The 27,304-nt window shown below is 38.4% G+C and overlaps 2 protein-coding genes across 4 annotated transcripts; one reads left to right on the forward strand and one right to left on the reverse strand.

Annotated features, from left to right (window-relative positions):
* The first annotated feature begins 921 nt into the window (after window positions 1-921).
* Window positions 922-27,294, forward strand: LOC149954205 (SCY1-like protein 2). Of its 3 annotated transcripts, none has more exons than XM_090168981.1 (14): window positions 922-1,171; window positions 22,977-23,153; window positions 23,295-23,452; window positions 23,506-23,650; window positions 23,713-23,862; window positions 23,927-24,142; window positions 24,204-24,314; window positions 24,889-25,014; window positions 25,093-25,269; window positions 25,336-25,572; window positions 25,630-25,982; window positions 26,070-26,154; window positions 26,228-26,338; window positions 26,418-27,294. In XM_090168981.1, the coding sequence occupies exons 2-14, from the start codon at window positions 22,992-22,994 to the stop codon at window positions 27,021-27,023; spliced, it is 2,637 nt and encodes an 878-aa protein (XP_090025107.1). In that variant the 5' UTR covers window positions 922-1,171; window positions 22,977-22,991; the 3' UTR covers window positions 27,024-27,294. The 3 variants fall into 3 exon arrangements, with proteins under 3 accessions (XP_090025107.1, XP_090025109.1, XP_090025106.1); XM_090168983.1 differs by lacking the exon at window positions 922-1,171 and adding an exon at window positions 1,198-1,215; XM_090168980.1 differs by lacking the exon at window positions 922-1,171 and adding an exon at window positions 22,817-22,901.
* On the reverse strand, window positions 11,832-16,910 carry LOC149954206 (uncharacterized). The gene has a single exon (XM_090169865.1). The coding sequence runs from the start codon at window positions 16,908-16,910 to the stop codon at window positions 11,832-11,834; it is 5,079 nt and encodes a 1,692-aa protein (XP_090025991.1).
* Window positions 27,295-27,304: the final 10 nt, after the last annotated feature.

The raw sequence follows: 27,304 nt of genomic DNA on the forward strand, positions 1-27,304 counted from the left end.
GGCGAGGGGGCGATTTTTTTTCTCATACACGTTACCGAAAACGGTCCCCGAGATCTTACCATAGGGAATACGGCCGTATAACCATTCCAAGTTCGAGGTATGAATTCCTGGTTTTATTTATCACAAACCAAAGAGCTTTGATATTTATCACATTTCTTAAGGAACTGTAAAAAATATTTCATCATCTTCTTGTTCTTCGAATAAAAACAGTTTTACTTATTTTTGACCTTCTTTTTGTTTCTAAAAGTCATAAAGAAATTGCTATGTCTTCTATGCTTATTTTCTTAAACATATTCTTAATGAGTGATTTAGATGTTTCGCATTTAGTTCGACGAATCTGACTGATTGTAGCGGAAGTACGTCAAATTGCATTACTGCCAGATGCCACGAAATACGCTCAATTTAGGAGTCAAAATCCGCAATTTCATTGGCTGTTTTTCTCATTTTCTCTTTTCGGTATAGAATTATACTTTTAATTAAAAATAAATTGGCCATTATGATCAGTGAACCCCAAGATTATATTTAATTTACTGGTCATAGCCCAAAATAAACTGGTCTTTGACCGACGCCACCGCCTTATTTCCAACACTGATACGGTCGGGCCCAGAGCACGCGTTTCTTTGGGTTGGAAGGCTACCCGAGGGGCTAGTCACTCCGCGTAATCGGTGCACAAGCCCGTACCTTTGACTGTAATAATGCGATTACGCGTAATCTTTAGAGTCTTGTAATATTGTTTAACTCTCTAAAATCTTTCGATTTAAATTACGCGCCATATGTATGGCCAAGTAGCTAGATGGCGCCATTAACATAATCTAAACAATATATGTCACGTGAACTATACTAGATCATAAATGTGTATATAAGCAAGTGACCCAAAAGGGAAGACTCACAATCATGTAAATAACTGTTTCATTAAAGTACTTTTATTTGATAACCAAATTGTTGACTCTCTAGAACATTACAACTAGTCTGTGACTTTATCAGTGTTGATTACGCGTAATCGGTGTACAGGACATCTCACAGCGGTCAGCCACTATAGGTCTGCGCGTTGCTCTCACTCCTGTTCTGGAATGCCAGTATTTAAACTGAAATTAAAAGTGGCCGCTCTAATCACGCTACTCGGGAACGTCTACAGTTCTCTACACTAAAATGGATCCAGAATGCAGGAAATGTGAGTCCAGAATGCAAGGGAGTATTTAAAGGGCAGTAGCGGCGGTAAGGTTTTTTCACGGGTGGGCTAAATATTTTGTGGCCCCTAAGAATTTTGTGGCCCTTACCATTTTAGTTACCCCTTATAATTTGGTGGCAGCTGTGGCTTGCCCTCCAATATGTCTCTTATAGCTTCTACATATTTAAAAATTTGAAAATTTAACTCAAAGTATAAATTGCACTCTCCTCTTTTTTTTTTTACTAAACTCGTCAACAACCAACAAAGGATTGTCTCTTAACCTATTAGATAAATCTCTATTTATAGAGAGCAAGGCTAAATTTGTTAATCGATTTTCAGACATTGTTGTTCTTAAAAATGATTCGAGTCTATTAAGTGTACTAAAACTACGCTCTGAAATAGTATTAGCAACAGGTATGCATAATACAATTTGGAAATATTTTACGAGATCTGGGAATGCCTGCTCGTATGTCAATAAATATTTATAGCAATCGGAAACATTTTGCAAATTTTGAGGTTTAAGATATTCTTTGGTTTCAAGCTGCGTTTGCAAACTTTCTGTGTTTATGTTTTCACCGCTTTTGGTACTAAATAACATTTTAGCAACGTTGACCTGATTTTTCAGAGACTCCATTTCAAAATTAAATCTTTTGTAGTTTTGACAAAACGCAGTAATTTTTTCAACGTTCAAAAACTCGCTCGAATTTGGGTCTGATGCGCAAAGTTCTTCATAAATAGAACAATTTTCTAACAATCTTTTTTTCATTTCTAATACGAATCTATCTAAAATTTCAAAATAAGTTGCTTTAAGTTGGTCGCCAATAGTTTTGAACTCCGTTTCCCGACTTCCTATAGTACCCGTTATTATGGTACCTTTTAACCTTTTGTTTTGAATAATTTTTCTTTTCATGGGTACTTTGACGGAACTATTCTTTTCTGGTACTGGAATTGAGGCTGAGAGAGCTAATTGTTTCGCAACATCCCAAATTTGATCGAATCTTTCAGAATTTCGGTCTGTTTCTAACTCTTTTATTGTGGCACCGTAAATTGCTACGGCTTGAGTTATAACTACTTTTGGATTTTGCAAATATTCAGACAACACATTTGTTACGCCTAAAATCTCATCTAATGCTACGACCATTAATAAAATGCTGAAATTTTGAAGCTGGGAATGGTACCCTCTACATTCGGCTGCTTCCTCAGATTTGCCACTTTCAATTAAGTTTTCTAAAGCTAAAACTACAGCATTATATCTAGTTCTAAAAATATGTATACATTTTTTTTTACTGGACCATCTAGTGTCACAACTCTGGGGTAATTTTAATATTACATCGTATCATGAATCTATTTAACCCATGAATATCCAACTCTATCATTAGCCACGGTATACTCTGAGGGAACGTGGGGCGGAGCCTATTTTCGCGCCATACGAGTGATTTACTCTTTAAGCCAATAAGAACGAATTCGGAAATGATGTCATTTTAGCGCCAGATAGTTTACGAGAGCTCGGAGAGCAGAATAGCCGCGAAATGACTTCTCAGGTACGGTTCACGTTATTTTGTTCAAAATAAGCTTTACAGTTATAATTCTTTCTAGTATAAAAATATAAATTTAAAAGGAATGTTACTCCGATATTTTGAAAGCAATCTTACGCTATCGAGTGTCTGTGAGATTTATAACAATTTAAACATACAAACTATCTCTGAAAAGCTAAGCCTCGGTGAGACTTTGGAAGAAAACCTGAGTCAATTTTTGCCATATTATTATTAAATAATAAATGCTCTGTTATCATTTTATTCTAATAAAATCTATTCTAATAATAATATGAAATAGATCTATTTATTTAAATAGATTAATGATAAGTACTGCAAAAAGGAAACATAACCATAACGCGTCATTTTAGGAACTAAGGCTGAGTTCTACTTCGACTCCGTCACTATAAATTGGCTCCGCCCCACGCGCCGCCAGAGGTGACCTAGGGTATTCCAGTTGAATATTCATGGGTTAAATAGATTCATGATCGTATTCAAGCTCTTTTTGGGCCTCTTGAAAATACTCACTTCGAAGTGACGAATTACTTTGAAATGTATAAATTGCCTGTAACAAACCAAGTGTTTCACGAATTATTGGTACATTCTTACAGGTATCCACCAAAACTAAATTTAGGTGATGGGCGTAACAGTGAACATATGGACACATCCCACCCACAGCATCCTTAATCCTAATGTTCACTCCCGACTTACTTCCACTCATTACACTCACTCCGTCATATGTTTGCGCTACACAGTTTGATATTTTTAACCCATTTGATAAAAGAATATTAATAATCGCGGAAGATAAAGATTCAGCGTCAAATTTATGTAAATCAACAAAAGACAAAAACCTTTCAAGAACCTCTCCCTTAGTGGTGGTAAATCGAACACAAACACTTAGTTGTTCTACACCGCCTTTGTCCCTAGTTTCGTCAGCAATTATTGCGTAAAAACCACCCGAATCATTAATATCCTGAATAATCATTCTTTGAACAAGTGCACCACTAGTGTTAATAAGCTCGTTTTGTATTGATCCGTGGGTATATTTTGCTACATTGGGCATGCTATCTACTTTTTTCTTTAAGTCAGGTGAAATGCGCTTTAAGAATTCTAGGATTTCAATGAAATTTCCACGATTTTGCTGATCGTCGTTCTCTCGATGCCCTCTTAACGCGATATCCTGTTGAGCGCATGTGAAAACAATTTGCACATGTGCGGATAAAACTTCTCTGTTTCGAATAGTATCTAAACGGTGTTGCTTATTTATCTGTGAAGTTATAGCTCCTCGTTTCTTAGACTGTAAAAAATGTATGTACACTCTGTTTGAAAAGTCTTCGACAGCTGAAATTTTTGCCCTCTTTTTAATTCTGCTAGAAAACTATAATAGATAGTTCGATGAAACCAATTGCAACTTTTATTTATTTTCCAATATCTTTCGTTATTTATCGGTTTCGTCCGCCAAAAATTAATAGTTTGGCGGGAACCGTCGAAACTCATTTTTGACAACTTTTTAAATATTGGTTCTACGGCACTGACTCGCGCGTTTTTGAATTCACAATGGTCGATTCATATTTTGAAAGTGGAAAAATTATCCCTCTACAACCAACGGTTGAGAAGTTATAGCGTTTCCAAACTTTCCTCGAAACTAGGAAATACCTAAAATGCATCAAGCGATTATAAATAACGCAACTTCGACGACAATTTGGAAACGCGATAACTTCTCAACCGTTGGTTGTAGAGGGATAATTTTTCCACTTTCTAAATATGAATCGACCATTGTGAAATCAAAAACGCGCGAGTCAGTGCCGTAGAACCAATATTTAAAAAGTTGTCAAAAATGAGTTTTGACGGTTCCCGCCAAACTATTACTTTTTGGCGGACGAAACCGATAAATAACGAAAGATATTGGAAAATAAATAAAAGTTGCAATTGGTTTCATCGAACTATCTATTATAGTTTTCTAGCAGAATTAAAAAGCGGCAAAAATGTCAGCTGTCGAAGACTTTTCAAACAGAGTGTACTTCGTTTCCGCTAATTGGTGGGTCGATTTCTCGGAAGTAAAATGTTCGTGAAATTTCTCATTCATATTTTTCCAATTTTTAAAACCAGTTGTGAAATATGTTTTTTTACCACTGCTTGGAAAATGACGGCAGCAAAAACAGTGTACCATGTCATTTTCTACAGAATATTCCAAAAAGGGATATTTTACATAATAAATACTATTGAAACTTCGTTTTTGACCCCTAATAATCGTTTGGGGAAATGATAAGAGCCTTGGTTGAGCGAGTGGAGAATCCATGTCGATACTAATGTCAGGAATAATTTGAGTTGCATTTAAATCAGATAGAGCAGGAGTTAAATGGTGCACGATACTGCTATTCTCATGGAGTTCTCGGGAATTCCTAGAAGCGACAAATGAAAGTGCAATGTCATTTGAATTGTTTGATTCACTTTCACTAGGAGCTCCTATTAAGATATTATCAATAACTGATTCTTCAATGCCTTCTACAACTTTATCGAAAACATTTTGACTCGTTTGCAACATAGAATGTTTATTTATAACATCGTTCGATTTATTAGTTGAAAGATTACTTTCAATATGAACCCCTATAGCGTCCTTCAATAAGCTTATTTTACAGAAAAGACTAAACTACTTATAATTCGAGAAAGACTTTCAAAATATATATCTACTAATAGTTAGCTAGCCTTGAAAAAGGCTGTTTGGAAAAATTAATTATTAATAGTTAATTAGCCTTTAAAAGGCTGTTGAAATAATTTGAAATAAAATTAAACTATCAACTAGTCATTTAGCTAAGTGTTTATATTTTTAACAAGCGCATTAGGGCTTCTTTAAACCTCGAGGAGGTAGAAGTCCGCTCTTGCCAAAATAATAGAACAGAAAGACTAAAGACTTAAAATTCGAGGAAGACTTTCAAAATAGACCTGACTCGTTCTGGAGCTCAAGACGAAATGGAAAGAAATGTTTAAAAAAAAACAGCTTAGCGGTCGAGCCTGGCATTGACCATATTTCGCAAAAGTGGTGAAATCGAAAAACCGCAGAATTTTCCAGGAAGCGAGAAGAGAAAGGTCGTTTTATTGTTGTGGCTATCGTCGCGTTTACTGGACCCCCTTCTGAGCTTGTATCCGAGCGTCGGATTCCGAGCATTGACGTGCATGCCCGCTGTGGTATTTCCCGAAATTCCATCAAGCCCCTTTCTTTTCTTTCAATTGTTCATTAAACTTTCTCTCCATTTCCGCTCCCTTCGCCTCCCGAATCTATCTATCTATCTTTTTGAGTAAACGAATTGATTTTTAAAGATTTTTCCCCCCTAAAAACTTTACTTGGCAATAAAAACATAAAGAAATTTCAAATATGTGGCCTCTTAAATATAAATATGAGCCCTTTTAATAAAAATATGGGGCCCCTCTCAGAAATGCAGGGGGGCTAAAGCCCACTTCAGCCCACCCTTAGCGCCGCTACTGCCCCTAAGTTTGAAACGAATGGGATTTTAACTTTAGGCTATCGACTGGCCAAACTGGCTCCATCATTCCACTTGGTGGTGAAAAACCGAAACTTATGTATAAATCCCCCAGTGCATGCTACAGGAAAATGCTTCGTAGATGGCTAGAGCATATTTAACATAATTACTTATAAGTATGCCACTAGCTCTATTTCTTCACTAACGGTTTGTTTCACAGATATTATGTCATCCGTACCCTACGTAATATTTGACGTCATATTTGATGTCATATTTGACGTCATCGAATCTCAAATGCCGATTATGCCGTCGTAGAATTAGCTCTACGTCTGATAAACCGACGGCCATTATTTTAGTAAACAAACCGGTTTGAACAACCAAGGCTTAGCCGCTTAGGAGCTAAAATGAACTACAATATAGTGTTAAGTTCTGTTAATGTAATTAATTTGCCAATTAATGAAGTTCTCTGAGACTCACGTTCTAAAATAAATTTGCATTGTCCAATAAAAGAAGCAAATTTAAACTTGGAACCCAATCCTGATTCCTCTGATCTCCTAACTTGACAGGAGCTCTTTTAATAAATAGGTATATTTGTGAAATTGATTTTAAAATCCAAGTTTTAATTTAAAACTTACCTGTAACAACAATGAAGAGAACATATCCTTAAGTTTTTAATTTTTTCTTTAGTGAGATCCTTTCTCCTTAATGCTTGTATCCACTTCTGTCTCCTTAATTTGGATAATTTTACTATGCCTTGGTTTTTACTATTTTCATTTAAGGATGGGAAGCGATAAAACGATACTTTGTTACCGTCTCGATTACCCCGCATCGAGCAACCGTAAACCGCGCAAAAATTAACCATTTTAAATTAATTTTTAATTACTTTTATTAACAAAATAAGTAGGGTTAGTAAGCGTTTTCAAGCGTAGGATACACTGTCTTTACTGCCGCCAAAACTTTGCTTGCCCTCCAAGGCTGACTTTTAAACTGATAATATGACGTCATATACACGTGATTTAGCTAGACCACGCCTAGTGGCAGAGCTCTATTGAAAAAAATAGTTGAAATTCAGGTTGAGCTTTTCTGGCGCATCTACAAGGTTGGAGTCTAAGCAGATTCTTTTGAGCCTAGGCCTAACTCTTCTAGGCTTGATATGGGTTTTAATAACGCTGGTGGAATATCCCACATCGACGACTTGTTCCATTTTCGGAAAGCGATCACTTATTGGTCATTTTCCCCAACCTTTTATTTTTCTAAATTACTCATAATTTAACTTCATCCACACAAACCGAGCGAGTTTATAAATTTCAATAAAGCTACATTGGGCTGACTAAAATTCCTACGCAAAAAATTCCTTCTCAATTTAGAGGTTTTCCATTGGCTTAAATAAATATGTTACTAGCCAATAAAGATGTATCACGTCGTCTGCTCTCCCTAGTTTTACCAGTGGAAACGGTCGCCATGTTGTGGGGGTTTCTCAATGCTAAAAAGCATTAGTGACGTTAGTCACGTGGTTACTAAAATATCTCTATAGTGTGACTCCCAAAATTACTAGGATGAATAAAAAGGTTAAAATCTAACGTAGTCCATTTTTTTACTGGTTCGTGGTGAAACAAACCGTTAGTATAGATTTTTGAATGGAATAAAGGTACAGTGGCATACTTATGAGTAATTATGTTACATATGGCTAGAGGTAGTATAGGTTAGAGGGATTGGGAGGATTGCTCTTTTTCTCCGCCTGGTATCGTAGATCCTAATTTTGATTTCTCCCGCGCCTGTCTAGTGCTGAATAATCAATTCACAATTCGCTAAAAGATCAACTTTCGGAGTAAACGAATCAAGGGCAAAATTACGTATTACGTCAATTCTAAATATCACAATGAAGGAGCTCTTATCAACGGCTAAAACAAAGTCAGAGCTCACTGAATACCTAAGCGAATTCCTTTTAAAACATAGCCGTACGAAATCAAATCAACTGAAAAGATTTTTTCTTTCCTACATGGAACGAAAACTAAAAGTAATCAGACCATCGAGCCTTACTTCGAAATACTTTCTCACTATTATTATCGTTCATGTTTAGATACCTGCAAGACTTGTAGGATAGTAGTGGAATCACGTACTGATGTGTTATTCCCGCTCATTCATTATTACCCTTTCATTCCTAACCAAACCTATTTCGCTACCGGGAAAATTAACAGTAATGGTAAAAACACACCAACACAGAGAGTTATATACCTCAAGAGTTTGTACGAAGATCTGGGAGCTGAATGAGTGTCAGCTCTGTTTCACGCGTTGCCTGTTCTGATGTGATTGAAAAGATTACAGGAAGAACGAACGACCAATGTTTTGAGTTGTTCTCGACGGATTTAAATACTTAGGTGAAATCGATTTCAAATTTTCGAAACCAGTTGAAGCATCACTTCACAGCTACGGCTGTCGGTTATATAAATTAAGCAACGACTTTTACTAGTCTGGAATCGTACAGGTGATTGAAATATTCTTCCTACTTTGCAACCTGACACTTTACGTGCACACTACGTGACACTCTGAAACTGCCACGATTCGAAGATTACGATTGAGAGAAAAGTATGTCAACAGGATTTGAATTTATTCCAATTTATAATCTAAATTAACCGGCTCGGCGGCTCCAAAAGCTATTTTAGAAGTAGTAAAATGTGCATGCAAAAAAAGATTGCAAGAACCTGTGCTCTTGCCGAAAAAACGGATTTCCATGCACCAAAGCCTGCAAGTGTTCTGACGAAACAATCGGAGCTCAATGCAACAACGTACCAATAATAGATAATTAGCTTCTCCCAAATCATTGGAAGAGTGCCTCTCTTGGAGGGAAGTTGTAGATACTTTCTGCGATAATTGGCTGACTGGTCTTGTAGGGCGGGAATTAATTTAGTGAGCTTGTTGATATAGTTGTCAAGAAGATCGGAATCTTTCTTCAGATGGGGAGACCAAACTGGGAATGCAAAGTCCAAGAGTGGTGGGATGAAGGAATTGAAAACGGCTTTGGGGAGCCAAGGTGTGTGGTAATTAAAATATCTTCGAGCCTAGGTCCATATGAGAATAGTTTGTCCATTGGGAAAATACGTATGTCTGCGTTGGTTTTTACCAAGATGGAGGACTGATGATTTGAAGGCGTTAAAAGTGAGGTTGCCCAAGTTTAGATCTTGTTGGTGGTCAGAGGAATTAAGACGTCACAGATTATAACACCTGTATGAGTTTTGTGTCAACTGCAAAGAGACTAGGTAGCGCATGTAGGGCAGCAGAGCTGCAATACGACTGCGAGGACGTACTGTCGTGTGACAATGTAGAATCCTGCTGGCTACCTGCTGCACATCCCGTACCGACGCTCTCACATGCTTCACCCTACACATCGGTGACTTGCTAAATCCCGTCAATAAACCACCACTTGGCGGAGCTACGCCCGTTCCAAAACACGACAATACACTTCACAACAAGTAGAATCAGCTTACACTGACTGCAAGAAGGCACGCAATGCGGTACCAAATGCTTCCCGGAATCATACAAGCGGAAACTTTGAAAACAATCTCACTAATAGTATAACTAACAACCAAAAGCCTTTTTTCCGATACGTCAATCTACGTCTTCGGAAAACCACTTTCACTATGACTGCACTGAAAAACGCTGATGAATTAATGGAAACTTTTCCCCTCTACGGTGTGCAACAAGTGTTTCCTTTTAATCACATAGCTCTTTGTCGATATATTAAGGCTTAGAAAAAACAAGGCGTTCTATTTATACGTGAAAAGTTTCCATTATTTCCACAAGCACTATATTAACAATAACTTGCAGGTCCTGGGTCTCGGAAATATTACTTCTTGGTGATTTAGGAAAGATGTTTTATTTAAGTGCCTATGGTACCTCTTTCGTGGAAGTATGTCACCATGATCACTCCAATCCATAAGGCTGGTCTGCGCACAAATCCATCAAATTATATAGACCCATTGTTAAAACCAGTCACATTGCTCGTGTTCAGTCTTGTAAATAAGGAATTTTTTAAAACTAGTCCTTTGGACCAGTGACCCTTACCTTGATTTTTTTCTACTGATCCCATTGTAAAATTATTTTTTAGGGAATGTGGATAGGTCTAGACTTTAGAAACAATAGAAATGTTCAAATTGCTTTTGACAAGATGTTTTTTGTATGATAAAATTATTTTTAACATATGCAAATATTACCTTGATTATTATTATTATTATTGAGTGGGGTGGCAAGCCAAACACTTCGACCTGAGGTCCATTGTGCATCCCCAAACTGGGTGACTTAAATAAGTCCTATTGCCGACATAAAGCTTAAAATCTGCTTACGTCTCCAACCGATGCATACCCAAATGCTCAAACCTCTGGGCTGCATAGTAATCGCAGCTACAGAGTACATGTGAGGCAGTTTCCTCCTCAGCTAGACAAGCAAATCGGGTCATCACTGACCCCAATGAGAGTTAAATGTCTGTTCAGATGGCAGTGGCCTGTAAGTAGGCCAATAACAATCCTAATACTAACCCTAGAGAGCGAGAGTAATTTCTCTGTCTCTCTCCCTAGAAGGGCCAAGAGTAAACTCTTTGGCCTGCCTTTGACCCTCAATCTCAGACCATTGTCTGAGTTGACGATCTGACATAAACTTGGAGATCAAGCCGGGAGATGGGGAGAGCAGGTTCTCGTCCAATGAACCCAGCCCTCGCACCCTCCTTGGCCAAGGCGTCGGCCCTTTCGTTCCCAAGATGCCCCTTATGCCCAGGTACCCAACAAAGTTGAACTTTATTGTGCAACCCAAGAGTGCAGAGGAAATCTAAGCAGCTAAAAACCAGTTTAGAAAGAATACTATACTGGGTGAGAGCTCTAAGAGCAGCCTGTCTATCTGAATAAATCTGGATAACCTTCCCATGATACCCCTGATGTAAACAGTAAGCAACACAGGAGCAAATGGCAAAAATTTCAGCCTGGAATACACTTGTTAACGTTGTTTTCGTAGGCATTTAGGAAACGTTTACGTAAAGTTAAAATAGTTTAATAGTTGTGAAAAAGTAATCATACAGTACATTCGATTAGACTTTGTCATCGTGCCTCTCAACGCATTGTTCTCGTCCAAAAAAGTTAGTCACTCTCTAACAGGGCTGCCACTTCGGCCTTTCCCATATTCGAATCTAAAAAGGGAGTCCCTGCGTAGCTGGGGCCATCTAGGCAAAAATATGTAAATGTATATCGAGAGATAAAAAGGGGGCTTATGTTACTGCCTGTATCAAAAGTAGGAGGCCACCAACGGTCAATATATAAGAATTAAACGACAAAACTGGTAAAAAAGACCGTATATTTAATAAAAATAAATCGCGATTTATTTTTATTAAATATACGGTCTTTTTTACCAGTTTTGTCGTTTAATTCTTACTGCCTGTATGTCTGGCGTTAACATTCGGCTATCCTGCATACTTTAGGCTCCTGACTAAATAGTGTATTAAAAACGTGCGGCCTAGCAAAAACACGATACCGATACAAAATAAGTATTATGACAAACATTTACATGATACGTGGTAAAATAATACTAATTGCGGTTTTAGGAACCTTATAAACCTTACAAATATCGCAGTTTCTTTGAACTTAATTATAATCTCCGTTCTTTTGACTTTCACGAGAGTTCATAATCTTTTAGGTGTTTTGGCTTCTGCCGTCGTCGCGAACTGGTACGTTTCTGATTGTCGGTGGGTTCGTCAGTTTCAGTGAGCGTCTCTTCTGGATCAGTCGTCCCAGGAGTTGGGCGGTGACGCAGAACTGCTGGTGCTCGGCTGGGGTCTCGGAGTTCGTGACTGGCTTCGGTACTTCCGTCGTCGTCAGATGATGAATCTAAGTTGTCGTGTCCATCGAATAGGAACCATCGTTTGAGTTTATCAGCTGGTGCGGTGTTACGATAAAAGCGCTGACTTCGTTGTATCTCTGGAAGATCCTCGATAACAAATCTATCGTGAGGAAGTGTTTGAGAGATGACGTAGGGTCCCTTGTACTTCGCATTGGTTTTGTGGGGTTGACCCGTTGCTGTTGGGTCTCTTTCAACCACTACCATATCTCCAACCTTGTACGTGGGAGCTTTGGCTCTTTTGGCGTTATACCGCATTCGTTGTCTTTCTTGGTCGATTTTGATGTTGTCTAGAGCCTGTACCCTCTTCTTTTGTAGGTTTTCGTCATTTTGTTGATCTAGTGCGTCGATCAGTTCATTTCCTTTTGGGTGTCGTGAACGGAAGTTGAAGAGTAGAGAGAACGGTGTACTTTTCGTGGCTCTGTGCAGAGTATTATTGACGCCCCATTGGACTTGGGTTAGGTGGGCGTCCCAGTCTTTTTCGTCTACGCGAACGCATAGGCTCGCTATAGCTGGCGTTATTGTCCTATTATAACGTTCGACTTGGCCATTACCCCGTGGGGTGGCCGTGGCGTTTTTGACATGAATTATGTTGGCTTCTTTGCAGAAATTTTCGAAAGTCCGACTTGTATAACAAGTACCTTGATCCGTTATGATCCGCCTAGGAGGGCCGAATATTCCAATAAATTCTTCGAGTATTCTTCGTGTAGGTCCTGCCCCTGTGTTCCGTACTGGTCGAATAATGGTAAACTTCGTAAAGGCGTCCACTATGACTATTAAGTAGGCGTTCCCTTTAGTACTTGTGACGAATGGACCTAAGTGATCAGCGTGTACCGTGTCCATTGGTGTTCCAATCTTGTCGATTGGGTGAAGAAGTCCTGGTTTCTTTCCTCCTGGCGTTTTGTGGAATAAACATGGCAGGCAGGAGGAAATATACCTTCGGACGTATCGTTTCATCCGTGGAAACCAAAATCGTTCTTGGATTTTTGCGTAAGTCTTATCCACCGCAAAGTGGCCTATTTCGTCATGATTCTTCTTCACGATTTGCCAACGTGCCTTATCTGGTACAACCCATCGGAGCGTGTCATCGGTGGGGTCTTCCTGATTTGCGTGCCGGAACAGTCGTCCATCCTTTAACTTGAAATCTTTCTGGACTTGGATATCGTGTTTGGTTAATTTTTCTGTCTTCTTTAATTGCTCGATAATGTCCGTGATTTTCGGGTCCTGTTTCTGAGCGGTTACAAGCCAGTCTTCGATCGTAATTGACATGTGACAAATCTGGAGTCCGCTGGCTATTTCGACCTCTTCTGGTTCGCCGTATGGGGCGCGGCTAAGAGCGTCGACGTGAGTCATTGTCGAACCTGGGCGGTGAATTATGGTGTAGTGGAAGTCTTCGAGCTTCAGGCACCATCTCCCAATTCGTGGAACGATATTCTTTTTCGCGAACGTGTTTCTGACAGCGTTACAATCAGTCATGATTGTGAAATGTCTTCCTAAAAGGTACACTCGAAACTTGTCGACTGACCAGCAGATGGCTAGAGTCTCTAATTCGTACGAGTGGTAACGAGCTTCATCCGCAGTAGTACCTCGGCTTGCGTAGTAGACTGGATGCATTCTTTCATCCGGTCCCTTTTGCATGAGGACTGCGCCCAGCCCTATTTGGCTTGCATCAGTGTGCAGTTCCGTTTCCGCTTTAGGATCGTACAGTGCTAAGATTGGTCGTTCTGTCAATCGTGCTTTTAACGTGTCAAACGCCTTCTCTTGCTCGGGCTTCCATACCCATGTGGCGTCCTTCTTCAGTAACTGGTTTAGTGATCCAGCTATTCGGGCGAAGTTCTGTATGAATTTCCGGAAGTATCCGGCCAATCCCAAGAATCGCCTTACTTCGTGAACGTTTCTTGGCGTTGGGAAATTCTGTACGCATTCTATTTTAGCCAGTCCTGGTTTAACCCCTTCGCTACTAACTTCCGATCCAAGGTAGTTGATTTTGTCCATCAAGAAGTAACATTTCTTTCGGTTAAGGGTCAGTTTTGCCATCCGTAAAACGTCGAAAACTTGTCGCAAGTGGCTTAGGCTTTCTGCCACTGTGGTTGCTGGCACCAGGACGTCGTCCATGTATGCCATGGCGATGGTATAACGTAGATTTCCCAGAATCGAGTTAATCATTCGTTGGAATACCGCAGGTCCGTTGGTGACGCCGAAAGGCATTACTTCGAATTGATAATGGCCGTCTGGGGTCACGAATGCAGTTTTCTCTTTTGATGACGCTTCTAGCGGGATCTGATAATAGCCTGAGGCTAAGTCCAAACTTGAGAAAAAGTTGCTTCCTTGGAGGCGTTCCATCTGGTCTTCAATTCGTGGAAGCGGGTAGGCGTCGCGTTTTGTAATCCTGTTCAAGGCTCGGTAGTCGATGCATAGACGTTCATCTCCATTTTTCTTTTTCACAATTAGGATTGGGCTCGCATACGGAGATTCAGATTCAATAATGATACCCAGTTGGAGTAGCTCTTTCATCTGCTCCGCTACTTTTTCTCTTTCTGAATGAGAGAGACGGTATGGTCGGAAAGTGACGGGTTTCGGGCTGTTCAACTCAATCGTCATCATAGCTCGGTCTGTCCGTCCCAAATTTTCCATCCCGTCGGAGAAGACGTCTCGAAATTCGTTAACGAGGTCTAATAACTGCTTCTTCTCGTCGTTCGTTACGCTTGGTCCAACGTTTAACTCGTCCTCCGTGATTGGCATTAAGGATCTTTTCTCAATCTGCATTACGCCCGATTTTAAGTTTTCTTCCGCTGCAACGCAGACTTCGGCTTGGGCAATCTTTTGTCCTCTTCGAAAAGTTAATTTCTTATTCGAAAGGTTCATGATAGGAATTGCGGATTGTCCTTCTTCGTTTATTCGTGTGATGCTTCTTGGAATGCAGTGCTCGTAACCCGGCCTCTGACGTTGTTGCATTTCGACGAACAAATCAGATTCTGGCGTTCCAGGTGTTTCCTGTCCTCCTACGTGAACATCGATGAATCCTACATACCGAGGAGGTATGACCGTGGCTTCTTTAACCCAAAGCTTCAATCGGGGTTTCGGTAAGTCTGGTATTTGAAAGTTTTTTAAACAGTCATCTTCATCTTCAGACGTTTTCTTTTCTTCAAATATTCGAATTGTATTCTTACGTCGAACGATTACTACGTGCGGTTGTTCGGAGAACGGTTGGCCCACCAGCAATGGAATGTGTTGAGCCTCGTCTGGAACTACATGAGCTTCCACTTCTGCCTTCGCTTGGTCGATTTCTAGGGTGGCTGTGAAAACACCTAGAATCTTAGTTACTCCGGCTCCATAACCTTCAATCACCGCTCCGTCCTCTGGTGGTTGGTATTTGATGCCCAGTCTGTTAGCTTCGCTGGCTCGTATGGCAACACACTTGCTACCAAGATCTAGATAGGATCTTATTTCGTGGCCATTTAGTAAGGCGTCTTGAAAATACTTTTCGTTAGTTTCGTTGCCTGTTTTGTTGTCTACGTGAGCGATTGTGTTCGTATTGGTATGGCCACAGTCCTTCGTCTCGTGTCCAGTCTTGCTACATTTCGTGCAGCGGGGCTTGCGCTGGGGTTTCGGGCAGTCCTTGGATAAATGTCCATATTCCGAGCAATTGAAACACAAGGACTCACCCTTCTCGTTGACTCGTGGCTTTCTAACAAATTTCGTATGACTTTGATCTTTCCCCTTCGTGCTGTCGTTTGGTAGCTGGAAGTTGCGTTGCCTGAAATCCCTCTTTCCCTTGTCCGATGTTTCAGATTTATTCCTGTCCCTACCTTCTCGCACGAGCGTTAGTCTCTCTTCCATAGTCTTGATGCACTTCAGCAGTTCTTGGGGCGTTCGATAATCCCTGTTGCTTAAGGAAGTGATCAAACGTTCATCGTTTAAGCCAGTGATGATATAGTCTATCATATCAGCTTCTTGTAATCCGCTAAGTCGGGCCTTAGCTACTTTATCATGATAGTAGGCTTCAATAGTTTCGTTTGGCTGCTTAAGCCTACGTTCCATTTCTCTGTGGAGGCTTTGTTTACCTCTAACAACTGGAAACCATTCCCTCAGAAGACATGTCCATTCTGCCCAGGTATGATTGACAGTCGCTAACCCTTCGTACCATACCTTGGCTGTTCCTTGTAGTTTCGGTATTGCGTGGTTTATTTTCATGGTATCAGTCCAGTTGTATGCGGCACCCGTGTCGTCGACTTTCTTTATCCACGAGTCGACAGTTTGATGAGGGGATTTAACTGGATCAAAGTCGGGGATCAGTTTGCTTCCGTCATTGTAATGGTGGTGTTGTACCGCATGTCCAGCTGGTTCTCGTTGAGGATTGTCTCTTTGGAACGCTTCCAATTGTCGTTGGTGAGCCGCAAGAAGTTGGTTTTGTTGTTCTAGATGCGCTGCAGCCATTGCCGAAATAGATTGCTGTACCGCAGCATCTACCGCTCTTTGTAGTGATGCAGAGAAATCGTTTATGGATATGAAACCCATAGGTGCAACCTCTTCATCCGCTTCGTTACTGGTTCGTGGCATGTTGTCGTTTTGCTGTTCCCAGTTTCCGTTATTTTCCATAAGATCTTCAGGTTGGTTTTCGTGTGTGAAGTCTTCTGGCGTGTTATTCGTAGCGTTGCCGTTGGTTGCTTTGTTTAAGGAAACGTTAGACTCAAAATCAGCTTGCCTGGAACGTTGGGGCTTGATTGTCTTTCCTCTTTCGTTTGCTTCCTGGTTGGCTATAGACTCAGGGCTTTCACCTTTTAGTCTTCTGCTTCTTCGTATTGGTTCGTTTATTCGTTGGTGTTTCTTATTCCCCTGCGTAGTGCTAATCATAGACGTTTAATTGCAAGGCGTTGGGAATATTTCATGCGTTATCATCCGAAAGTTCATGGGGACGACTTTGTTCGTTTTTCGGCAACGTGGGTAGCGTAGCGTTAGGCTTAACGTTTCAAGCCCAATGATCGCTATTTTCGAAATTTTTGGCGTTGATTTTGGGTCTTATCCCACTTCTGAATTGTTAACGTTGTTTTCGTAGGCATTTAGGAAACGTTTACGTAAAGTTAAAATAGTTTAATAGTTGTGAAAAAGTAATCATACAGTACATTCGATTAGACTTTGTCATCGTGCCTCTCAACGCATTGTTCTCGTCCAAAAAAGTTAGTCACTCTCTAACAGGGCTGCCACTTCGGCCTTTCCCATATTCGAATCTAAAAAGGGAGTCCCTGCGTAGCTGGGGCCATCATGGAGCTTTCATTGATGATTGAATTTCCATAAGCATTTAATTCTACGAAACCAATTAATTCCCCCGTATTGCTTTTATATACGACATCTTCCTTAATTTTGATCTCATCAACTAAAAGATTTACATATTTTTGATGATCTTCAGGGCACTTCCGTTCAAATGAACTTTTTAAATCAACGAAGGCCTGATCTACAAATCCAGACTTAGCTCCGAAATGGGACGCATAATTATATAAAGTTCTTTGAGAGGGTAGTTCAAAACATTGGCTTCTCTCCAATGCTTCATATGCACATCTTGATTTGCTTTGTAAATACAAACACCATTGTATGATCTTCGGATGCCAGCGCCTGCCTCTCTTACTTTTACATTTCAAAACTTCCATTTGTTGGTCCAGGAAAAGGCGTTTATCCGAATCTTTGGGAAAATCGTTGCGATGTTTCTCTAATATCATTAGTAGATTGTTGCTATCCTTATTTTTTAAAATTTGACCTTCTGACCTAATTTCTTGGTTTAAATGTTTTAGTTTTCGGTTTTTGGCGTTTAAATAATATTCTCTTTTCTTTTGTTTTCTAATATTTTCTATTAGCTGATTACGAGATTTCCCAGATAAAGAAGAACGTTTAAATTTAACAGACGTGTCTTTTTTCTTTCTATATAATCTCTTTTCAAGAGAGGCCCTCAAATTCCGGCAACTATGACAGATGTTTTGGCATGTTAAATAGTCACAATTGTTTGAATGTAAAGAGTTATCGAACCTACAAAAGTAACCATTTTTTTTCCTGCTGTTTTCAAATTCTTCTGTAAACTTAGTCTTGTGAATACCGGAACAAACGCCATAATCATCTAACGTACTTAAAACTCGTACAATATTAGCTATTTTCAGTTCATCAGGCTCATTAAAAAAATTTTCAAGTGTGACAGCTGCTTTATGGTTAGGCGATATTATTTTGTTTAAAACTTTCAACGCTATGATATGCTTTTCACTTTTTATCTGCGATAACTTAACTGAAAGTGCAATAGTTACGCTATTTTCTTCACTGGAAAATTTAAAAAAATTTAGGTTTTCTTTCACATTATCATAGGAAAAGGCCCATCCACTTGGAACCCTTTTTGCAAATTCATTTGAAAAATTAACTAATAAATCATCCATAGGATTAATTGCAGATATTTTAAAATTTTCACACTTTTCTGGAAGCAACTTCGGTGTATTATTTTGATCTTGCAATAACAAACCATCACTATCCCCGCAGTTAATTTCCATAGTCGTTGTAGCAGATGTTTGCATATCATTTCCCAAATGCAGTAGTTGTTGATGAACAGAGTCATTTTGTGGATTGTTATTTTCAAATACTTCTGGAAGCAACTTAGGTGTATTATTATTATCTTGCGATAACACTCCATAATTATTCTCGCAATTTATTTCCATAACTGTTGTAGAAGATATTTGCATAACGTTTTCCACATCCAGTAGTTGTTGATGTACAGAATCAATTTGCAGGTCTTTGATGGCTTGAAGGGAATTTGGCAAAAGCAATACCGGAGGTGTTGAGCTTGAAACATCAAGATGATCATACAAATCATATTGGTTCTTGTAAATCTACATATTTATAAGGAAAAATTAATTAACATGAGATAATCAAAAAAGTAATAAATGGGCATACCCTGTATTCCTCTGTATTTCTATAGTCCAATATATCAGGATTATCTACAGTTGGACCATTTTCTCCAACAAAATGCAGGGAACATACATAAGAGTCTGACCTTATACTTTTAACATCAAATTTATCTAATCTTCCACAGTGGTCAATCCACTTTAGACATTTTTGCATTCTTTCCAATTTCTTACTGGGTTTTGGAAAAGGGATAAAGCTAATATCTTTAAAATTAAATGTAGCTGGGTATCGAGAATCACTCCTGCAGCTACCATAAACACACTTCTTTTTCTTTCCTTTCCTAACTTTCACGTTGTTATCCATTTTAAACAAATTTACTTGCAATTTAAAACAAAATTATAAATCTCAATAAAACTTTATGCAAGGCTTAGTGAAAAATTACAACTTCTGATAGCGACCATCTTTTTTGTTTACATGGGCTCTACGTTCAGTCTAAGGGGGACAGAAACATCCCGCCCGCAAAACTAGACAAATCCGCTCGACTCACTCATAGCACTGTGAAAGTTAGGAGGGGGAAGGAACTTTCGACTCCCGTTTATAGAAGCTCCATGAAAATATGTAAATGTATATCGAGAGATAAAAAGGGGGCTTATGTTACTGCCTGTATGTCTGGCGTTAACACACTAGTGTGTATCCCTAGGCTTTCATAAAAGCCAAAATTATTAGTAAGGCAATACATCCCCACACCAGTGCCATAGTGGGTCTTAGACCCATCAGTGAACCAGACGATCTCTCCTCTGGTACCGAGGGTCAAGTGACTCCACTCCGCACGGCTAGGGAAGTTGACCTCAAAAGGTTTACTAAAGTGGAGTTTAGTAACCATCAGATCAGAACCCATTGTTAAAATCGGAAGAGCTTGGTGTGGCTATGCTCCCAATTATTAGCCTTCCACCAGCCATTTTGGTTAAGCCTATAGGCACCTAAAAGGGCAGCTTCCTCAATAAAAAGGTGGAGAGGAAGCATATTCAGGAGTATTTCCAGAGAAGCGCTTGGGGCTGTTCTCATGGCTCCTGTAATGCCGACACAAGCCAGCCTTTGCAGAGTGCGCAGATCAAACTGCACAGTCCTTACAGTAACCCTTGGCCACCAGACCACAGCTGCATAAGACAGGATAGGTCTGATGATCATGGTGTACAGCCAGTACACAGCCCTGGGGCTTAAGCCCCAGGTCTTGCTAACTGCACTTCTAGTTCTCCAAAATAACATTTTGCCCCTCTTGACTATGTAGTCAAGGTAGAGCATAGCGCCGAACCAATTTTCAACGGCGGCGGCGGGAACGATAATTAGTTCGGCGGCGGCGTGGCGCGCCGATTTTCAGAAAATAATCGGCGGCGTTGAAAAAAATCGGCGGCGGCGGCGCCTAAGGGGAAAAACTGCCCCCCCCCCTCGGAAATAGCGCCAGCCTTTTAATAGACCGCTAGAACTTAAACTGTTAAACACATTATAAAAAAATACATGTTTAATAGAATGTATTTTATTAAAGAAGAGGTAACTTTGGTTACATACTATCAGATGTAACTTATTTAATCATAAGTGTGCCGGAAAGAATTTTTTCATAATGATACCTTGTTGCAAGGATATGACGTTATTGACGTCACTTCCCAGTTGATGACGGTTTTATCGTCATCAAAACTAGTTCTCGCGTAGGGGGGGAAGGAAGTTAAAACCAGTTTTACGCGACGTTAGTGCTGTATTTTCTTTGGTGGCTGTCAAAGACTATATAAAGTTACGCGTAGCTTTATATAGTCTTTGGTGGCTGTGAAACAAGGTCTCATTTAAATTTTTAATACAGATATGTTAAACAGAGGCACACTTATGAGTAAGTATGTCACATATGATACTAGTAAACTAAAACATTTACGCTAGTAATAACAATACTGTACTAATTTACTACCATTTCACTATTATTATTATCTATACACTCTTTTTAGAAACTTTTCCTGGGCGCCGCCATTATCGTACAGACAACCAACGAGCCAGCCCTCTACCGCATAAATTTCATCCCCCAAATCCGGTTTTTTTCCCCCCGCGCATTTAAGTCTATTATCACAAATTATTTTACCTTTGTATCAAAGGAATTTTTAAAATGTAATAGAATAGTTATTGCTGAATGCAGCCAATGCAGCTGATACGTTTTTGTACTTATTACAAAATACGATGCGAGGCAACTCCAAAGCCGTTTTCATTTCTCTCTCTCCTATCCCAGCTATCTGCTGCAGAAAATCTTGGTGCAGTGGTGCCAGATCTTTTGGAAATTATTAATTATTTTTAATTTTATCACGCTAGTACGGTGCACCCAACAGCCTAGGAATCGTAGCACTACCAAAAGAAAAATCTATGTAGTTTAGATCTCAAAACGTTATTATTATACTTTAATAATGGAAATTAATTCGGCGGCGAAATGAAAATGTTTCGGCGGCGGCGTTTCGGCGTTATCTAAATAATCGGCGGCGGCGGCGTTTGATCGGCGGCGCTATCCTCTAGTTCTACCTACGATATAATACCATAGACTAAAAAATATTCAGAAAGGCGGCAATAAATAGTCTTTTATGTGGTCGATCTCGAGCCGAGCATTCATTAAACCTTTAGCATACGAAAGTACACTTTTGGTAATTATGTCACTTTTGTGATTTGTTATTACACCCATAGCTCAAGATGTCTTTCATGTATATGTCAATCTCATAGGTACCTATGAGATTGCCATGGCCGGGCCACAGCTCGGCCTATGATAGACGCTTCAATTAAACATCTTCAAGGAAATTGCAAAGAGTAAGTTTTCCGAGAGCCAGGACCTACAACATTTTGTTTACATGGTGCTTGTGGAAATAATGATAACTTTTCACCTCTAAATAGAACCAAAGAGTATAAAAACTACGTAACCTAGAGATATAATGACGGCCGAAAGCAGTAAAGGAAGTTGTAGCAACCGGGGGGAAGGTACTCAGTGAATTTGCACTTCAAATTTCGGTACCGCAGCGCCACTACGGCAGTTTTAAGTGGCAATCATTTTGATTTAGTTCAACATTCTTGAAAATTCCTTAAGGACTTGGCTACCTTTAGGACTTGGCAAGGTTAGAAAACAAACGCCTTATTCTTCAATTTTTGAAAATAAACACCGAAACAACGAATCCACAAATTCTAACTAAAAAAATCACGAAACAGTAACCAATTACTGTCACTTTTTTGAATTGACAGATATTAGACAATTAAATATCCAAAATGCCAAATTTAGCACCTCCGCAACACCGTAACTGCCATTTTTCTCCGGTATTATTATTTATTGTACTAAAAACTGCCGTAGTGGCGCTGCGGTACCGAAATTTGAAGAGCAAATTCACTGAGTGCCTCCCCCCCCCCCCCCCCGGTTGCTACAACTTCCTTTACTGCTTTCGACCGTCATTATATCTCTAGGTTACGTAGTTTTTATACTCTTTGATAGAACCATTAATTCCTCTATGATAGAACCATAGAAATATCATAGGTAACTAGAATGCTGCCGTGTAACTGGCAAATGGGCCAAACGCCGTGGCAGACGATAGCCAGATCTCAACCAATCAGAGCTCAAAGAGTGGTTCTGCCAAGAATTTAATGTCACCTACCTGGTTAAAAGGAAACACTTTTTGCATACCCTACAAGTGAAAAGTTTCCATTAATTCAAACACTATATAAATATAAACAGTAACTTGCAAGTCCTAGCTCGCGTAAATATTACTTGGAAATTTTATTAAAGATGTTCTGAGTTTTGTCCGAAGCGTTCTGTTTATTCCACATTTCGACATATTTTTGTAGGACTCTTTTACCTTGCTTTTACTAGCCTTACATTGAAAATTTGAAAAAAATACATTTATTAAGATTTAGATAATTTTTCCAAATTTAGTTGGAGTAGGCGGCTAGTTGACCTGATTTAGAGTAATAGCATGTCTTTTAACAAAATGATAAATATATTTTTGCTATTTGTTTTAATTTTTGTGCTTTGATTTTTAGCTTCTGTAAATTAAAATGGATGTATTTAACAAACTGAAGAGTACTGTTTCAAATCTGAGTACAGTTCTTCCTGGAAATCCTGTAACAAGGGAATACGAAGTTGGAAAGCAAATCGCTAGCGCAGGGCCTGGTCTTCTCTGGAAGGTTTATCAGGCTTCCAAACGCTCAACGAAACAAGTATTTATCACCATTATTTAATTTCACATGTAACAAGTATTGATAGTCATTGCTTGATTTCATCAATGGATAATGATTGATCATTTTTTTCATAATTGAGATTCACACCAATTCACAATTAAAACTAAAACCTTTCCCCAGGAAGCATCAGTATTTGTACTTGATAAAAAGGTGCTTGAGAAATATCCAAAGCACATCAGAGATTGTATTTTAGAATGTTTAAAAAAGGGTATATCACAGCTGACACGTTTAAGACACCCAAGTATTTTAACAGTTCAAAATCCTTTGGAGGAATCCAGGTACTTAGAAAAAATGTTGTACGTGTAAAGTTTCTATATTATATCACTTTTAGGGATTCATTGGCATTTGCGGCAGAGCCAGTATTTTCTAGTTTATCTAATATCTTGGGAAACCATGAAAATTTGCCTTCACCACCACCTGCAGAGCTGAAAGATTTCCAACTATACGATGTTGAAATAAAATATGGTCTTTTTCAGGTAAAAACTTCGAAATATTTTATATTATGGATCAAATTATCAATATTATGTATATAATGCAGGTTGCTGAAGGCCTTGCGTTTTTACATAATGATGTAAAGATGCTTCATCGCAACATTTGTCCAGAATCTGTAGTTATAAATAAAAATGGAGCTTGGAAATTGGCTGGATTTGATTTTTCAGTTTCAGCTTCAAACTCTCTAGATAAACAGGTATGTTTTATAAATATAAAAATTTAATTGAGCCATTTATCAAAAGTCATTTATTTATTTACAGTTAATATTTCCATCACTGGAGCTTGATTATGATTTACCTCCAATTCTATACCCAAATCTAGAGCATTTAGCCCCTGAATACGTATTAACGTCAAATTGCAGTTTAGCTAGCGACATGTTTTCATTGGGAGCACTTATATACACAGTTTTTAACGATGGTACAACCATTTATCAATGTAACGGAAATCCCAATTCAATTAAAAATAACATTGATAAGGTGTGTTAAATGTAATGTAATCCAAATCCTGAGTATTAACTTTTCTTTCTATATTTAATAGCTGAAACATTTCTCTTCTTTACCCACTATACCATCAGATGCAGTTGAGCATGTAAAGTTAATGCTTAATACAACTGCTGAAGTTAGACCTGATTCCCATCAGTTTTCAAAAGTAAATGTATATTATTTATTATCTTTTAGTGTTGAGTCCAAACTGATATATTGGTGTTGGTTACTGATCACGTGGTTAATCAATTAGTGTCTATAATACCAATTTTAACTGATTAATTGAAAAAACTGCTGATACCAATTTTACATGAATACTTAAATCTGATTTTCTGAAATACGGGTAGGTGGGCGCAGCTGATTTTGAAATTTTGAACTTTTATTAAGGTAACGTCAATTATATGGATTTTACCCTGCGGAGGTAGAAAATTAGTAAAATTGGCATGAGTACCATTTGGCCATATTGGTATCGGTTAAAACTCAAATTAATTTACGCTCTTGTAATTCACGGTTGTGTGACCGAATCCCACTTTGCTCTCATGCTGCCCACCAATTCTATAATCATTGTAGGTGTATATAAAAAACTCAACTACTGACATTGTAACTAGTGAAATCTTAGCTAATGTCAGAGGGGGATTTTGTCTCATCTAATGAAAAGTTGGAGATTCTGTCCCATTAGCGGCCAACACTATTTTCTTTACTACCGGATTTGGTTATTAATTTCTTAGATTAATTCCTAGATTCGATTATTTGATGATGTCGGTGTTAAAACGCTTCAGTTTTTGGATTCTATTTACCAACTTGATAACTTACAAAAATCACATTTCTATAAAGGCTTGCCGCAAATATTGGCCCAAATGCCAAAGGTATCCCATACATTCATTTCAATTAAAAGAATTTAAGTCTTAATTGCTTGTGTTAATAGCTTTAATTCTGCTTTAAAGAGAGTTTCTCTGCAAAGGGTATTACCTTGTCTAGTCAAAGAATATGTCAATCCTGAAATGATTCCATTTGTTCTTCCAAATGTATTGCTCATTGCGGAGAAATCTAACAATGAAGAGTTTCAAACCTTTATTTTGCCAGAATTAATACCAGTATTCAAACTTCAAGAACCTATTCAGGTTGAGTTTTTTTTTTCATTCTAATATCTAATATTATTTTTAAAAAGTTACTTGATTTTACGTCAGATTTTGCTAATATTCATGCAAAAAATGGAGCTTTTGCTTACCAAGTGCAACCCAGATCATATAAGAAATTATATACTTCCAATGGTTTATAGTTCATTAGAAGCCAATGCTCAACAAATTCAAGAATTGTGCCTCAATGTCATTCCAAGTTTTGCTAGTCTAATAGATTATCCGTCTATGAAAAACGCTCTTTTACCAAGAATTAAGAAGATTTGCTTAACTACAAATTATTTATCAGTAACTATCTATCTACTATTTTATTGTTCTGTGAGTTTAATTTGATTTCTTTTAAAGGTTCGAGTGAATAGTTTGGTTTGTTTGGGAAAGCTACTCGAGCATTTGGATAAATGGCTTGTATTGGATGAGATTTTGCCGGTATTAACGCAGATTCCTTCAAAAGAACCAGCAGTTTTAATGGGAATTTTAGGAATTTATAAATTGGCAATGGATCACAAGAAACTGGGGATAACCAAAGATGTTATGGCCACTCAAATAATTCCATTTCTAATGCCATTAACCATTGAAAATGGTTTAACTTTAAAACAGTTTAACTCTCTCATGAGTGTTGTTAAAGATATGGTGAATAGGGTTGAAGCCGAACACAAATCCAAACTTGAACAGTTGAATTCCATAAAGCAAGAACAAGTGTACGTATAAACACTTTGTATTTATAGCCTAAAAAAAGTCTGGATCTTATTTATATTGCGATGTTATTTAAAACACTTCATCTTCAGATCAACTTTGGACATGACACATGTCACTCCAGCGAAACCCAATGAGATTTTTCCAGATTTAAATAATGACAAGAAATCATCTTCGGTGTGTTTTCTTATGAGTTAAAGTAGTTAAACGTAGTGTATTGCTTACAATTTATGCTTTACATTTTTTACAGATGGACGAAATGTTCCAAGGCTTGGGATTAGGAAGCTATGTAGATAGAAAATCAAGTCAAAATTCTTCGCTGTCTAGCAGAACTTCTTCACCCTTGTCAGCATCGAAAATGGTAAGTTATCTTTGCCTTTTTGAGGTAACAGAAATTTGCTGTCTGATTTTATAGCAAATTTTTGGTTTTAAACCAAAAGGGTGAATCGCTGACTATGGAAGAGAAACAGAGGTTAGCACGGGATCAGGAGTTTCAACAGAGACTGAAAGAACAAACTCCCATGATGACTCCAACCCAATCTAATCTGGCTAAACCCCGAACAGTGGTGGTTAAGGATCTCACATCTACATTAATTAATTCAAATTTGTCAAGTTTAAACTTAAGTCCACAACCAACGAAACTACCCATGAATATACCATTTTCTCAGACTTTTCCCACAAATGCTTATGTTCCGGGTGGTATAGTTAATAGTTTTCCCGCTCAACCTTATAATACGGGCATGATCAACGTTCCATTCAATTCCCCACAATGGAATGTGACACAACCTTTCGCTCAACCTACAGTTTCAAATATGTCTGCCTTCGATAACTTAATGTCTCCAACATGGAAAACTCCTCCTAAACCCCTAGCTATTGTTAATAATTCCGCAGCACAAAGAATGCCTCTAAGCGAAAATGCTAATCCCAAACCTGTAACAATTGCGGCTCCTCCAGTTTTACAACCAATGAAGGTAAACATTACTGCTGCCAACTCGAACAATTCGTCTAAAACCTCATATAAGGATTTAGAAGATTTATTAAGCTAGCTTTGTGATAATTCATATTTTTAAATTAGATTATATTTTAACCTTTGAAAATTAATGGTTTTACTTAATGTTAGTAAATATTTCTTTTAAAAGTACTTGTCATGTATCAGATAACTTTGAAGGTTATTTTTTAAATACTATATTTTACACTGGAATTTTTATACTTTAGTCAGTTTTCATTTAAAACTTCATCTTGGTAATGTTTACAGCTTTAAATACTAAAGATGGTCTAAATACTAAACCAGAATGTACATATTGTTAATTTAAGTTTATCTAAGAAT

Source organism: Leiobunum rupestre, chromosome 3 (assembly GCF_980474605.1).
Source record: "Leiobunum rupestre chromosome 3, qqLeiRupe1.1.hap1, whole genome shotgun sequence".
NCBI lineage: Eukaryota > Metazoa > Arthropoda > Arachnida > Opiliones > Sclerosomatidae > Leiobunum > Leiobunum rupestre.